This window comes from Nannospalax galili, unplaced genomic scaffold (assembly GCF_000622305.1).
Source record: "Nannospalax galili isolate Female #2095 unplaced genomic scaffold, S.galili_v1.0 scaffold128, whole genome shotgun sequence".
NCBI classification, from domain to species: domain Eukaryota; kingdom Metazoa; phylum Chordata; class Mammalia; order Rodentia; family Spalacidae; genus Nannospalax; species Nannospalax galili.
The window spans coordinates 2,372,681-2,390,039 of NW_008360322.1; the positions used below are offsets into that span (position 1 = coordinate 2,372,681).

Here is a 17,359-nt window from a genome sequence, read left to right on the forward strand (position 1 = left end):
TAAATTAGGAGAGGAAGAGTAACCCAGTATTGAGGTAAATATGTTTTAAGAAAGGAAGAGACAGATTTGTTGACTATTAACTTTAAAATATAGAAAAAGATATGGTTTAAAAAGTATAAATTGTATTTCCCAGTATGGCATTTATCAATGATATTGTCAAGAGCAATTTCAGTGGCATGATGGGCTCAGAGGGGTTTGAGTCAGATGGATAGAGTAGAAACTGCATGGTAGAAACCCAGTGTGTTGGTGTGCCTCTGTAATCCCAACACTCAGGTGGCAGAGGCAGGAGGATTGCTGCAAGTTCAAGGCCAGCCTGGTTTATATAGTGAGTTCTAAGGCCAGTTAAGGCAACATAGTAAGATACTGTTTTAAAAAAGTTAAAACTTCATGGTAGATAATTTATTAGGAAGTGGATATGGTAGGGGTTGTTGATACATTTTTCATTCATTTTATATATTTTCCTTGGGTTAAAATTCTTATAAGTAGTAATTACTTGATAAAAGTATATGAATGTTATTTGTGGTTCTTTCTCTGTACCTAGGCCTTCCAGAGTGAATGACTTTTTTCTTAGAGTTGCCATAATTGTTAGTTTTCGAAAAGTTGTTTGCTATGTAAAAAAAAAAAAAAAAAATGCAAATGAAATAAATATCTAAATTTTTTTTTTTTTTGCTTTTTTTTTTTTTTTGCTTTTTTTTTTTTTTTGTCTTTTTGAGACAGGGTCTCTCTGTAGCCCCAGCTGGCCTGGAACTCACTATGTAGAACAGGCTGGCCTTTCTTTTGCACTTTTGATTCTGTTCTTTTCAAGAAGTAATTCTCCATGCAATAGTTTGTGTTTTAGTTATTTCATCGCTTACCCATTTACTTCATTTGAATACTGATATTTCTCTTTAAAATTTGAATTATGGTTCTATTTTCTTAGTTACTAATTTATAAATTAGAGTAGTAAGTTTCCATATGGGGTTTTCATACATAATTTTAGTTGATTCTCCCCAGTCCCACTCTCCTTCTCTCTGCCCTCCTCTGCCCATTATACCCTATGCCCCCAGAATTCTCCTTTCCATTTTGTTCTGTTGTCTTCCCCACATCCCCTCTCTTAAAGCCTTTTTTCTTTCCCCCAGTGAAATGGGCCTCTTGCTAGTTTCCTGGCCTTTACCCATATTTGTTCCCATTTGGATACACATATTTAAAATATGCTAGGATCTTCATGCTAGAGACTAGGATCTATATACTTACAGGCTAGAATCTGAGCCTGGGCTTACCTTGCTTAATGTAATGAATGTTTCCTGTTCCACAGGTGTTCTTACAAATTTCATAATTTGATTTTTCTTTGTAATTGAAAAAGATTTCATTGCGTTTATGTACCACATTTTTATTTATCTGTTGATGATCAGCTAGGAAGATTCTATTTCCTTGTTCTTATGAAAAGAAGAGTGTACATGGATATGTAAGGATCTCTAAAATAGGATGCAGAGTCCTTTGGATATTTGCACAGGACTGGTATAGCTGGGTCATTTGCTAGTTCTATTTTTAGCTTATATTCCATTGGTTTACATTTCTGTCTTTGTGCCAGTACCATGCTGTCTTTATCACTGTAGCTCTGTAGTATAATTTGAAGTTGAGTAATGTGAGCTCTTCAGCTATGTTTTTTCTGCTTACTGTTGCTTTGGCTGTCTGGTCGTTTGTGTCTTCATATGAATTTTATTTCGTTCTAGTTCTGTCCTCAGAAGAATGTCTTTGGACTTTGATTGGTATTGCATTGTCTATAGATTGCTTTTGGTAATATAGCCATTTTCACAATATTCAGCCAACCTAGGAACATGACTTTATGGTTTTAAAGATGCTAGCATTTTTATATTTTAAGTTGTATATATTCAAATTGAGTAATTTTATGCTATTTACTTTCAAAGCTGGGAAAATTTAATACCTGTGTTGCTGTGACAAGTATTGTTTTCTGTAATTTGAAATTTTAAGATTTATTTTTCTTAATGAAGTGAGTTTTGATTTAAAGTATGCCCCCTTCACTTTTTGTAGTATTTCACCCTCATCTGCACCATTTATTGAGTTATACTTATATGGAAAGCTTAAAAATGCCTGTTAAATTTAGCATTTTATAGACGCTTTGTGTATATTCTTGTATCTTCCTGAATATAAACATGTTTCATTTACATTGTACCTTTGTTTAGTATTTTTATTTAACAATAAGTTCAGTGTCTATTAGTGAGACTCTACCTGTAAAACTCTGTTGCCTTTCTGTTACTAAAGTATTTGATAATTTTACCAATTTAAAAAATCTAGTAATTGTCTTCATGTATTCCTTTCTGAAAGCAACAGCTCTTTTGTGATTTTAATATTTTCTTCCAGGAAGTTTAGCATATTTTCTTTAGCTGTACCTTATAATAAGTTCAGTAGTACCTTTTGGCACCTTTTATAAAGATTGGGCATATTTCTTAAGACTTAAAAAAATTGTTACAGTGAGTGGGTTTCCTGTTTCACTTCCTTGCTGATCTTGTTTAATAGGCATTGTATTACATTATATTTTAGTTACCCTGTTAATTTTGCTAACTTCCTATTAATCCTTTGGAGTCTATGTTTAATAGGTTATATTATGATCAGGTACACAAACTTCTATTTCTTACTGACCCTTTTTTGCTTGTATTTCTTTTGCCAGACCTTTTGTTAGTATAGTTGAATTTTAAAGGTTTAAATTCTAACTTTGTAGCATTACATTAATTTTTGCTTTGATAGCATTTTTATTCTTAATGTATTTTTTTAATTGAAGTTTTATGTATTTCATACACCTTAATCATATTTAGATCCCCTGCCCCCAACTGTTACCCCCCCAATTTCATGCATTCTGTCATATATATTAAGGCCTATCAAGTCATGTTTGTACCCAAATGTCTCTTGGTGCAAGTTCATCCACTGGGAGTCTAGTCAACCTGTCTAGTCACTCCCATAAAGAAGATCAACTCTCTCTCTCCCAGCAGTAGTAATCAGTTGCTAATAGTTCCTCAGCTAAGGTTGGGACCTGCTGCCCATTTTCCCCAGTTCTATGCTAGGTTTTGTCTGATTGAGTCTGCATGGGTCTTGTGCATGCTGTCACCATTGCTGTAACTTCGTATGAGCAAGTTTCCAGAGGCCTGAAAGGCTCTGTTTCCTTATATTCATGCATCAACCCTGACTCTTACAAATCTTTCTGCCCCCTCTTCCACAGTGATCACTGAGTGAGGTTTAATATGGGAGTCCTATCTAAGGACATGCACTCTGCAGTCTCTTCTTGGCTTAATGGCATTTTAAATTAAATTAAGGAAGATCTTTTCTGTTTTATAAAAAAGTGTTGAATTTTTAAAATAACTTCTGACCATTTTTTTCATGTAATGAGATTTGTTGAGCCTACTGATACTATGTATATATTTCTTATGGAATTACTATTTTCTTCTGCAAATGTGCTTTCTTTGTGCCAAGTATGATTCCACATAATAGTCTAGCATTGAATTTAAAACTATTAAAAATTTATGTTCATTTTGGCAATAGAGTTTGAGTAGTTTACGCATCTGCACATTCAGTTGTCTTTGGAATTTAGGTGTTTTCAGGATTTTGTGACTTTTCCAAGGGAGATGTGAACAAATGTCTACTCACTTCATATAGGGCATAGATGACAAACCAAAGAATCAGTTCCACCAAGATCTAGTTTGATGAACCACTGTGTTTGTTGGAGTTACACTAGAGCATGCTTGAAGGGTTACTTAGAGGAACTTTGGGAATCAGGCAGCTGCTTTACTAGTAAAGCCCACCGCAGCATTGGTGATGACTTAAGAAAACTTCATCAGTGGAGTTACTTATAACTTGCAGGCGCTCCACCTGAGTCTTTTTTTTTTTCCCCTCAGCATTTGCATATTGCTTGTATAACCTTGGGGAGTTAGGAGTTTTGTAACTTTTATGAGCTCCCAAAGTTTTGTGACTCCCCCCCCCCCCCCAGAAGGGACTGTTTTCCAGTCTGGAGATAATAGCTTTACAAGAAGGATTTGTCTCTTTAAATGAATTGGTCATTATTTCATTGCTTGAAAATTTGATTTATTAGTGTAGATTTTTTTGTTGATGCCTTTTTAGAACATCTTTAGTTTTTTTCTTTAATAGAGTTAAATTTTCCTATATCTTGTTCTTTCGCTTTTACTATTTTTTGTAGTCTATAATAAAACATTTTTTAAGATTCTTAAATTGATTTTATAGTTATGCATACTATATCCTTAGCTTGTATTAATTTTGTAGTACATCCAGTTTTTTTCATTTCTGCTTTAGATTTGTGTTTTGTTTGAGCTTTATTAAATTTAAAGTTGTCAGCTAGAAAAGGTGGTGCATGCCTTTAATCCCAGCACTCCAGAGACAGAGGCAGGTGGATCTCTGTGAGATTGTGGCCAGCCTGGGCCACATAGAGAGTTCAGGCCAGCTAGGGTTACAAGGAGGACCCCCGCCCCCACCCCAGTTTGAGTTGTCTATTAGTATCTTTTTGGAAACATATATCATAATTTTTGCCATTATTGATATTTTGTCTTTTTAACTTACCAACTTTTCCCACTTCTTACTTTCTTTGGGTCTTATGCTATCATTTTAAGATGTGTAATTTTCTTTTCCTTTGTGAATTTCCATGAGTAATACTTTTGAGCATTTTCCATATTTTTTGTGTGTAGATCTTCCATATTTTTGTGTATATTCTTTGTTTCTTATAAAGCCAGTTATGTATTGTTTTAAATTTTAAATTCTTTTTCATCATGTTTTATTGAATGTGATTAGATTGTGATCTTTTGAAATGCCTCTTTTTCAAGTTATTTTGAAATATTTTTTTCCTTTATTTTGTCCTTTTTAATTTTAAAAATTTTATAATTTATGTGAGAGAGAGAGAGAGAGAAAGAGAGAGAGAAAGAAAGGGAGGGAGGGAGAGGTGTGAGTGCGTGCACATGTAGGGATCAGAAGATAACTTTCTGGAGTTTGTTTCCTCTTTCCTTGGTATGTTTTGGGAATCAAATTCAGGTTGTCATGCTTGTGTGATAGGGAGTGCTCTGGCTGGCCAACATTTTATATATTTAGATTACGTTTATAATCTGTGTGAGTAGGTTTACTTCCTACACAATCATTAGACTGTCAGGAGGACTTTTGCACATAGAGTTATCTGTTTTGCTTTTTGCCATTATGTAAGATGGTAAAGTGATTTATTCCTTCAATATATGTTGTGACAGCGGATGGCATCCCCAATGACAGTAGTGATAGTGAAATGGAGGACAGAACTACTGCTAATTTTACTGCTTTGAAACTTGATGAGTGGCTTAATTTCAAACTAGAGCCAGAGGTAAGTTGCTTTTTCATAGGCCTTAAATTTCAGTTAATATGAATGGAAATGGCATGTTATAAAAATTTATCTTCACTATTGAAACCATATAATATTAATGAATACCTACAGCTTGTTTTTCAGTTTTTGTAGAGTGCTCATGCATTCTCTCCTCTATTGGCATCTTCTAACAGGACTCAGAAAACCTAGATATGGCTCAGTATTTATGCATGGCCATATCTTAGTCCATTTGTGATGCTATAACAGAATACCATAGACTAGGCAGATTTTAAAAACAGAAATTTCTCAGTCCGAGATCAAGGTGCTGGTGAGAGCTACTCTTTTTCCAAGATGACACCTTAAATGGTGTGTCCTCACATGGTAGAAGACTGATGTGCAAAAGGGATCGACTCCGTCTATGAAACCTTTTCAGAGGGACATCCCATTCTGGTACCTTCCTAGGGCCACATCTCCCAATACTGTTACAGATTGTTTCAACATGAATTTTTAGAGGAACCAAAAACATTTAAGGTATAGTAATAATATATGTGTGTGTTTGTGTTTGTGTGTGTGTATGTGTGTGTATAAAATGAGTATTTGAGTACAGGAGAACAGCCTTTATTTTGACCATTTCTGAGTGAAATATGAATTTATTCTATTTTCATAACTGAATTGGGAGATAAATTTTTATTTTTCATATTTAAAATTTTCTTGGCACAGCCTTTCCTTAATTCCAGGCCTACATTTTATGATCATTTTATGTCTGTTTTGGGGACAACAGAACTGTCAGTAGTCAGCTTTGACTAAGTTCACTCTTTTAAACCATCTTCTCTGTTTACTAATTTAGCTCTTCAGCCTTCTATAGTCTCATTCTCATTCACACTAACCCTTTACGTCACAGAAAGAACTGGCCAAGATTAGCTGCCCTCCTCTGTTATTAAAGTCAGTCTTTGACAACCCCTCTCCTGATACTTGACACTATTGTCCATCACTTCCTTTTTATAATCCTGCCCTCCATTTTTTCTCCTCAGTCTTAAAAGTTCTTTGTCTTAAAGTCGATCATTTTTCTTCCTTCATAGTCATTCTGTCTTAGGTTGTTTCACTGACTCTTAAGCATGTGCTTGTGCACTAAATTTTAGATATTTGTGCCTCAAGTGTTAACAATTCTAGTTCCCCATGCTTTGTTCTTTTCTCTACACAATCGCTGAGAACCTTACCTCTCTGTGTAGATTTAATAACTGTGAATGCACTGATATTTCTCAAATTTATACCTAGCTTAGGCCTTCTTGTGTCCATTTGCCTTCTGACCATCATCATTTGGATGTTCTGTAGATACTTGAGTATGAAATGAGTAGATGTATTTTTCTAAATACATCTAAACTAAATGTATTTTTCACCTTTTACCTTGCTGCTACCTTTTCAGTATTAACCACACACTGCCACAACCATTATTTTCTGTGTCCCTCATTATTGGTTCATCTTACTGTATTTTCTAGTGTCTAGACTATATAATGACTGATAAGTTTATTTGTGTAATAGAATGGATGAAATTAAATTATATTAAATGTAAGATATGTTCTTTAGAAACAGTTATAGAGCATAACTATGAAAAGAAACTTACTGGGATAGAGAGATGGCTCAGTGGTTAAGAGCTCTGGCTGCTTTTACAGAAGACCTGGGATTGGTTCCCAGCACCCACATGGTGGCTAACAACTGTTTGTAATTCCAGTTCCAGGGAATCTGACATCCTCTTCTAACCTTCATGGACTTCTCAAAACACTGGTACATTTGCATCCAGGCAATATACTCATATACATAAAACAAAATATAAATAATAAATAAAATGTTAAAAAGAAACTTCTTGTATATATGATATATATTTTGCTTGTATTTGTTTGAACTGAGAGGAAACTTTTATTACAGGCTGCCAGTTTATTGCTACAGCTCAGACAGAAGTGGCATAGCTTATTTTTACGCCGAATGAGAGCTCCATCTAAACCTTGGTCTCAAGTTGATGAAGCTACTATACGAGCAATTATAGCTGTTTTAAGTACTGAAGAACAGTCTGCAGGCTTACAACAACCATCTGGAATTGGTCAGAGGCCAAGACCCATGTCGTCAGAAGAACTTCCTTTGGCTTCATCTTGGAGGTCAAATAATAGTAGGAAAAGCTCAACAGATACTGAATTTGCTGATGAATCTGTAGCAGAAAGGTAAATGTGTAGCATTTTATCTAAATGGGAGACATTTAGGAAAATGAATTATACAATTTAATAATGATTTTCTTATAACCTAGGATGCATAAAAACATTACATTAAAATGGAGTTCATCACTTTTAAGATAATTCTTATAAGTGCTAAGGGATCATGGATTGTTTTAAGTTGGTGTTTATGAATTATTTAATAAGGCCATTCTTTCAGGAAAAACAAAATGTTTTATATCCAGAATTCATAAATTTAAGCTTTCTTCAGAAGAAAATAAATTTAGAAATTATATATTTTAGTGGATACATGTCAAATGACATTTTCCTAGATGGCTGTAATGAGAAGTATGGACATTGCTGTTTAAAGATCTAGTGTCGGTGCTGCTGACTAGCATTCCTACAGATAATGTATTGCTTATTCGTTTGGTGGTACACTAATGCCAGTTGTTTGTGTGAGGGGTATGACACTAACAACAAATAAGATCTCTTGTTTCAATCCAGCAGAATTGCTATTTCCCTACTTGCCAAAAATTGTAAACTTGAATCCAGACTTTGTACTATGGTGTTTTGTTTCTTGGATGCATTGTTTATAGAGTATTTCCTAAGTTGTCATTTTTGAAGAAATTAAGTCAGATCTACTGTGAGATGTTCAACATTCTGGATTGGTGTCTTTCTTTCCTCCTAGAATACTATAATCCTTTTGGGGGAGGGGGTTGGAGGCAGGTTCTCATTATATATCCCTGACTGGCTTGGAACTCCCTGTGTAGACTAAGCTAACTTCCAACTCAGAGAGATCCACCTGCCTTTGCCTCCTGGATTGCTAGGATTAAAGGTGTGCAATACCGTGCCTGGTGAATCATTATCTTCTGTTTATTCCATGTAATCTAGTGATTGGCTTTTAAGGCTTGATCAGATCCAATACGTTGGTCAGAGTATTTTATAAATGGTGTTTTGAACTTTGTGTTACAAGCAGAAATTATTTGCTGTCTGGTTGTACCACAGAATATCAACCATATTTTTTAATTACAAAATTTCTTAAATGATAAGTGTGTGGTGTTTATTCATATAATTTTAGAAGAGTCTTAGAGTTTATCCAGGATAATTAACAAAGAAATTAACATTCAGGAACATGCGCAGGATTATATACTAGGTAGCTATACATCTAGTGCTGTTTTAGCATATAAATCTATGTTAGCATACTGTAATTTTTATGTTTAAAGCCTGCTTTACATAATTTTCTGATTTCTTTTTTTTAAAAGAGTATTTTTTATTATTCTAAAGAGAGACAATTTTTAACACATTTTCCCAGAAATACTTGAAGCAGGTTACATAAGAATATATGTACAATGAAGTTTAAGGGTAGAAAGGTAGGGATAACAAATCATAGACTAAAGCCAGGTGTCCTCAGTGAGCACATGTCCTCAATGCCAGCACCTGGGAGGCAGAGCCCAGCAGATCTCTGAATTCAAGGCCAACCTGGTCCACTCAGTGAGCTCCAGGCTAGCTGGGGTCATGGGGAGAACATGTCTCAAAAAGACCAAGAAAAAAAAAAATCAACAAAGGATTTGCCAACGTGGGGTCAGCTTTCATAGAATAATGAAGGTTCCCACTAGTTTATTGGCCTTGCTAATAGAGCATAGGGTGGGGGTTTATTTGCAGACGAATGGGTGTCCCCCATTTGCAACTGTGCTGGAAAGCCCACACTCAAATATAGATCCTGTGATTTCCCGACAGCCACACAGAATGGCGAGTGAGGTGCCTCCTGGCATCCTCAGCTTATATGTCCTTAGCCCCTCCCCCACATGCAGCTAAGGTCGACTGATTGGGTGGGAGGAGTAACTGACTCCCCCTCAACTCCTTGATAAGCATGGGAAGGAGGTGTGATTATAGCTTGTCTGCATAGTGGTTGTAATACACTTCAGCTAACACTCCACCCCTTCCTCTGGCTCTTACATTCTTTCCTTCAACCTCTTCCACAAAAGTCCCCAAGCCTTGGAGGGGGTGGTGGGTGTGGGATGATCTTTCTCCCATTATGTAGTAAGGCACTGAACTTTTGGGTCTCTGCATTGTCTGTTTTCCATGGGCTGTTGGCCCATTTCTGTGGGATTCCATCTACTATAAAAACACAAACAGCAAGAAGCAAGAACATCTAAACAGTGGCTGATACAACTTAACATATGGGAGAAAACACAAATGCTTAGACAGTACTTTAGCAGGTGCATCATATCCATCTAACAAAACAACTGCAGTGGCTTCTGACTGGGGCCCATATTCTCCCCTGCCACAAGGGGGTTGGCCTGTTCTACAGTATCAGATGTGTATTCCACCCCTAGGAGTGGATATTATATCCAATCAAAAATTTGCTGGTTGTACATACACTAGATGTTTGACTATTGCACCAATAGGAACATATTGTTTGGTATGTTGATAGTGCAACTAGCTGGGTCCATCGCTGAGCAGAATTTTAGGGGATGATTCTCCCCTAGTCATCTGCATATTGCCTTTTGGCACATGAAAGCCATCCATCCAGTAGCAGGGAGTTTCCAGCTTAGTCCAAGCTTGATTTCTCCCTCTCTTGTGCTCACATCATGCAGTGCCTTCAGCAATAGGGTTTTTCTGTCCACTTACGGTGTAGAACCAAAATTATTGGCAATGGCTTTTATTGTCTTGGGGACCTCCAGGGTCCCTCAGGCCAACAGCTCATGGTAGAGCAATCCACTTCTGGCACTGAGATTTTCATTTAACAATCGTATTGCTTCTAGAAGGACTTTCTTCCATCCCCCTAGGGTTCCTTCTGTGTTTTTTTTTTTTTTGTTTTTTTTTTTCTGTGTATCTGGAGAACCTTTTTCTTTATTCCCATAGTTCTTTGTATAGCCCTCCTTTATCACCCTTTTACATATTCTTCCCTAGTAACACCTCTATCCTACTGTTCTCTCTCAGATTCCTTCTTTCCCTTTACCTCCCTGTTTCCCTTCCATATTACTGGTACCTGCAGTTGCATCAGGATTTGTACTCACTTAAAGGATTTGGTGCTAGGATCCACAAATGTGGGAGAACATACATCTTTAGTTTTTCTGAGTCTGTGCTACTTTACTTAGTATAACAGTCTCTAGATCCATTAATTTTCCTGCAGATTTTATTATTTCATCTTTATTGCTGAATAGAACTCCATTGTGTAAATGTACCACATTTTCATTAACCACTTGTCGGTTGAGGGGCATTTAGGTTTGTTTCATTTCTTAGCTATTGTGAAAAGAGCAGCAACAAACATGGTTATACAAGTGTCTCTACAAAAGGATGAGCCCTTTGGTTATATACCAAGGAGTGGTATAACTGGGTCATATGGTAGGTTCTTTTTTAGTTTAAGAGTTCTCCACACTGTTTCCATAGGAGTTGCACCAGTTTGCAATTGTACCAGCAGTGAATGAGTGGTTTCCTTTCTCCACATCCTTGCCAGCATTTGGTATCATTTGTTCTCTTGATCCTAGCCAGTCTAACTGGGGTAAGGTGAAGCATTAAGGTCATTTTTATTTGCACTTCCCTAATTACTAACAATGTTGAACACTTTTTAAGATGTTTCTTAGCCATCTTTATTTCTTCTTTTGAGAACTCTCTGTTCAGGTCCTTAGCCCATCTTTTAATTGGGTCATTGTCATTTGTTTTCTTGCTTCTTTGTTTTTTAAGTTCTTTATATATTCTAGATGATAAACTACTGTCAGATGTGTCACTGGTGAAGATTTTTTCACTCTGTGGGTTTTCTCTTCAGTTTCTTGATTGTTTCTTTTGCTGTACAGAAGCTTTTTAATTTAACGATGGCCCACTTGTTGATTGCTGACCTTAATTCCCGAGCAACTGCTGTCTGATTTAAAAAATCCTTTCCTACACCTATATCTTGTAGGTTACTGCCAATATTTTCTTCTAATAATTTCAGGGTTTCCAGTTTCACATTGAGGTCTTTGTGCAAGGTGAAAGATAAGGATCTAGTTTCTTTCTTCTTCAGGTGGAGATCCAGTTTTGCCAGCACCATTTTGTTGAGGATGCTGTCTTTCCTCCATTGTGTGTTCTTGGCACCTTTGTCAAATATCAGATGGCTGAAATTGGATGTACTCAGGTTTGGGTCTTCAGTGATGTTCCATTGATCTGTGTGTCTATTTTTGTGCCAGTAGCATGCTGTTTTTATGACTATAGCTCTGTAGTATACTTGGAGATCTGTTATAGTAATCCCCCCAATGTTGCTCTTGTGCTTAGGGTTGCTTTGGCAATCCTGGCTCTTGTGTACTTCCATACAAATTTAAAGATTTTGTTTCTAATTCTGTGAAGTGTGTCAGTGGGGATGTTGATTGGGATTGATTGAGTGTGTATATATTGCTTTTGGTAGGGTGGTCATTGTCACGATATTGGCAATGTTGGTTCTTCCAATCTCTGAGCATGGGAGGTCCTTCCATCTTTTGGTGTCTTCCTTATTCTCTTTAAAGATTTAAAATTTTTGTTGTAGAGATCTTTGATGTCTTCAGTCAGGTTTATTCCAGTCCATTCCGAGATGTTTTATTTTTTTGTAGCTATTGTGAATGGGATTGTTTCCTTGCACTCTTTTTCCAATTGCTTGTTATTGGTATATAGAAAGGCTACTGATTTTTGTAGATTAATTTTGTAACCTGCCACCGTACTGAAAGCTTTGATCAGTTCTAGGAGTTTCCTGGTGGAACTTTTGGGATCTCTTAGGTATAGTAGCATATCATCTGCAAAAAGGGATAATTTAACCTCTCCTTTTTCAATTAGGACTCCTTTAATTTCCTTCTCTTTCTTGTTATATTACACTAGCAAGAGTTTCAAGCACTATGTTGAAAAGGAGTGGAGATAGTAGACATCCTTGTCTGGTTCCTGATTTTAATGGGAATGCTTCCAGTTTTTCTCCATTTAGAATGATGCTGGCTGTGGTTTTGTTGTATATAGCTTTAATTATGTTGAGGTATGGTCCTTCCAGTCCAGTTCCCTTTAGAACTTTTATCATGAATGGATGCTGAATTTTTTCATTTAATTCAGGCATCTCTCTGTTTATTCTTTGTCCAGTTGACCTGTCCAATGGAAAGAATGGGGGTATTGAAGTCCACTGTTATTACTGAGTTGGGGTTAATCTGTGTCTGAAAGTCTTGTAGTATTGTTTTTATGAATTTGGGTGCACCAGAGTTTGGTGCATATATGTTCATGATTGTAATATCTTCTTGATCAGAATGAAGTGACCCTCCTTATGTTTTCTGGTTAGTTTTACTTTGAAGTCTATTTTCTCAGATACTAGAATTGTAACCCCTGCTTGTTTCTTAATGCCATTTGCTTGGAATATTCTTTTCATCCTTAAGGTAGTGCCTCTCGTTGAAGGTGAGATGGGTTTCTTGCAGACAACAAAAAGATGGATTTTGCTTCTTTGTCCATTCAACTAGCCTTTGTCTTTTGACTAGGGAGTTCAGTTCATTGATATTTAAGGTTATTATTGAAAGATTTGTGTTGGTTGCCATCATTTTGAGTACTCTTTGCATTCTTTGTCTAATTTTGTGTTTCCACAATTATACCTTCATTTAGTTTCTTTCATTGCCCCTGGGGTATAGTTGTAACTTTCTCTGTTCTTTGTATTGCTTCAAGTATTCTTTGAAAGGCTGGTTTTGTGGACATGTATTCTTTCAGGCTCTTCGTGTCAAGGAAAGCTTTCCCTTTCTCCTTCAACTATAATAGACATTTTTGCTGGGTAAAGTGTTCTGGGCTGGCATCTATGATCATTTAGAACTGGAAATACCTTGGTCCAGGGTCTTCTGGCTTTCATAGTTTGCATTGATAAGCCAGTTGTAGTTCTGATGGACTTTCCTTTATATGTGACTTGTTGTTTTCCTTTATATGTGACTTTGTTTTGCGCTGCTTTCAGTATTCTCTCCTTGTTCTGTACATTTAGTGTTTTTACTATGATATGCCATGGAGAGTTTCTTTTCTGGTCTTGTCTATTTGATGTTCTATGTGCTTTTTGTATTTGTATTTCCCTTAATTTTGGGACACTCTCTTCTACAATCCTGTTTAAGATCTGGTCAGTACCATTAACCTGAACTTCTTCTCCTTCCTTTATGTCTATGATACCTAGGTTTGGTCCTTTCATGGTGTCCCACATCTCCTGCATATTTTATTCCTGTGTTTTTTAAAGATTTTTCATAATCTTTGTTTGAGCAGTCCAATTCTTCAACTTTATCCTCCAGTGTTGATATTCTGTTTTTCATTTCATTCATTCTAGTGATGAGCCTTTCCCCTGAGCTATCTCCCTACCCCTTCAGCTGTTTCTTTTTTTTTATTTTATTTATTTATTTATTTATTTATTTATTTATTTATTTTTTTTGTCTTTTTGACATTCATTCATTCATTTATTCATTGTAGTGCTGGGGATGAAATCGAGGGCTTCAGGCATGGAATGTGTTGTATTACTGGGTTACACCACCATCCCATTCCAACTGTTTCTTTTTTTAAGAAAGTATTCTATTTTTATTTTTTATGTATTTGAGTGTATTTCCTGCATGTATGAAAGTGCACCCATGTCATGCAGTGTCCATGGAGTTCAGAAGAAAGTGTTGGAGTCCCTGGGAACTGGAGTTACAGACAATTGTTAGCTGCCATATGGGTGCTGGGAATTGAACCCAGGTCCTCTGCAAGAGCAACCAGTGCTCTTAACCACTGAGCCAACTCTCTAGCCCCCTTAATATATATATTTTTTGTTTATTATTTTTAAGTGTATGAGTATATTGCCTTCATGTTATGTTAGTGCACCTATGTCATAACATTGCCCACAAAGGTCAGAAGAGGGTGTCGGATCCCCTTTAACTGAAGTTGTGGATGGTTGTTAGCTGCCATGTGGGTGCTGGGAACCAAAACTAGGTCCTCTCTAAGAGCAACCAGTGCTCTTAACTGCTGAGCTATCTCTACAGCCCTTATTTCTTATTTTTTGAAATGAAATAGAATTAAATTATCTTTTAAAAGCTTTCGATACATAATAATGTCATTGGGATTTTGGATTGAAATAACCATCCCCTTTGTATCATAAATTTATGTCTAACTGACTTTTGCTTCCTTCTTCATGGTCAAGAGTACTGATGAAATCTCCATCTCCAGCCTTACATCCACCTCAGAAGTATAAAGATAGAGGAATTTTACATCCTAAACGGAGCAGTGATGACCGATCAGATCAATCCTCTGTGAAATCTGCAGACAGCAGCAGTTACCCAAGTCCTTGTGCTAGCCCTTCTCCTCCATCCTCAGGAAAGGTAGAGTATCTAAAATAGGTCTAGTAAGAAACAGCTTTATAATTGTGGCCTGTCTTGTAATTATTACCATCTTAATGCACTTTAAATCTTCACAGGCTATTTATTAATGGCCTGTAGCCATGCAGTCCATCATTTCTTTTTTATTCTCTAGGAACAACAAAAATTGTCTTGATATTAATTTTTGTTTATTGTGACAAACTTAAATGTTAGTTTCTTTGAATTGTTTTTTTGTGATTCAATGGTTATTTTAAAATACATAAAAGTAAAGTTAAAAGAGTAAAAGACAAACATGTTGGGGTTAGAAAGATAGGAAATGGGGCTTGAGAGATGGCTCAGTGGTTAAGAGCTCTGATTGCTCTTGAAGAAGACCCAGGTTTGGGTCCCAGCACCCATATGGCGGCTAAGAACCATCCTTAACTCCAGTTCCAGGGGAATCCGATGCCCTCTTCTGACCTCTGAGGCATTGCACAATTCGGGTGCACTCACATACATGCAGGCAATACACTTGTGCACATAAAATAAAAATAATAAAAAAAAGTAAAGATAGGAAATGTTGATACGGAATTAAAAACTATCTTTTAAAAAATGGTAATATGAAGCTGGGCATGGTGACGCATGCCTTTAATCTCAGCACTTACAAGGTAGAAACAGGTGTTTATAAAGTCAAATTTGAGTCCCCAAATGCCCTTCAATGTGGGTTCATCCACTGGAGCCTTTTTAGTACCAAGGGAGAATTGTTAGCCTACCATTAAACAAGACTAACTCACCCTTCCAGCAGCCATCCATTTCCAAATACTTCCTCAGGGTTGGGGTTTTTACTCACTTTCCCAGGTCTATGCTGGGATTTTGTCTGGCTTAAGATACCATGGGACTTACGCATGGTGTCACCATTGCTGTGATAGGAGTAACTGACCAGCTGTCTGGAAAACTCTTGTTTCCTGTGGTCATCAAATACCTCTGGTTCTTAGAATATCTTCCACAATGGTCCCTGAGCCGTGGGAGACAAAAGTTTGATAGAGGTGTCCTATTCAGGGATAAGCACTCTTCAGTCTCTTATTCTCTGCATGTCAGTTATGGTTCTCTGTGTTAAATCACTATCTGCTGCATAAGGAAGCTTCTCTGCTGAGAGCTGACAGATATACTCACTCTTTTGAAGATGTTGACCAGAGGTACTATAGACCCTCAAGCAATACCTGGCCATTGACCTTGCTGTTGGTTACCCACCATAATTTGATGGTAAGGGCCTGTTGCCGAAGACACTGCATACAATGAGCTATAGAATGAATAAGGAGAAACCAAGCTGGTGCTAACTTTAGAGCCTCATCTCTACTGGCTAGCGTTCATAGTGCTGGAAGGTGCTATTCATGCTACAAGAAGAAAACATTAATCATCATGCTTATCCAGCTGTGAATCCTATGAGCTACAGTAGCTGACCTGGCAAGATATACCCACCTGTGCAATAGTGGCATGAATGTTATGGGAGTAACCAACCACCTTCAAATTGAATTTAAGGTCTACTTCATAAGATGGAGCCCATACCTGACATTGATATCACTCCTAGGAAACTGAGGCTAGGCAGGTCTCAGGCCATAGAGGAGAACCTAATACTATTATTCTGCTACATAGCTATAGTATTAAACTGACTCCTAATGGCTTGTTGTTATACCCATAGATTAATGCATCTCTCAACAATATATATACATACATATATATGTGTGTGTGTATATATTTATATTTATATTTATATTTTGTCTTTTTAAGACAGGGTCTCCCAGTAGCCCCAGCTGGCCTGGAACTCACTATGTAGACCAGGCTAGCCTTGAACTCACAGAGATCCACCTGTCTCTGCCTCCCAAATGCTGAGATCAAAGGCATACACCACCATGCCTAGCTCAAAAATATTTTTTAGATCTCAAGTTTTATATAATCTATCAATATTATACTTGTTTGTTAATTTGTCACTATTATGCATATATTTTAAAATTTCTTTTTCTGTTTATTTTTTTTAATTTTTATTTTTATTTTATGTGTATGCATGTAATTGCCTGCATGTAGGTAAGAGCACCCGTGTCTTGCAATGCCGGCGGAGGACAGAAGAGTTTTGTTATTTTTTATGTGTATAAGTGTATTGCCTGCATGTATGTAAGTGCACTCGCGTTGTGTAATGCCCATGGGGAGGTCAGAAGAGGATGTCAGATTTCTGGGAATTTGAGTTATAGATGGCTGTTAGCTGCCATGTGGGTGCTGGGAATTGAACCCAGGTCCTCTGCAAGAACAGTCAGTGTTCTTAACCGCTGAGCCATCTCTCTAGCCCTATTATTTTTGTGTATGAGTGTATTGCCTGCATGTAGGTAAGTGCACCTGTGTCGTGCAATGCCCACGGAGGGCAGAAGAGGCTGTCAGATCCCCTGAGACTGGAGTATGGACAGTTGTTAGCTGCCATGTGGGTTCTAGGATTCGAACCTGGGTTTTCTACAAGAACAGCCAGTGCTCTTAACTGCTGAGCCATCTCTCCAGCCCAGATGTTCTCTATCTTACAC

The 17,359-nt window shown here is 36.9% G+C and overlaps 1 protein-coding gene across 1 annotated transcript in view; it reads left to right on the forward strand.

Annotated features, from left to right (window-relative positions):
- Positions 1 to 17,359, forward strand: part of Ythdc2 (YTH domain containing 2) — an 87,814-nt gene that overhangs the window by 57,924 nt on the left and 12,531 nt on the right. The window contains exons 24-26 of the mRNA XM_008825254.3: positions 5,235 to 5,344; positions 7,247 to 7,536; positions 14,642 to 14,819. Coding sequence (XP_008823476.1) covers positions 5,235 to 5,344; positions 7,247 to 7,536; positions 14,642 to 14,819 — 578 coding nt within the window. The remainder of the gene's footprint in view (positions 1 to 5,234; positions 5,345 to 7,246; positions 7,537 to 14,641; positions 14,820 to 17,359) is intronic.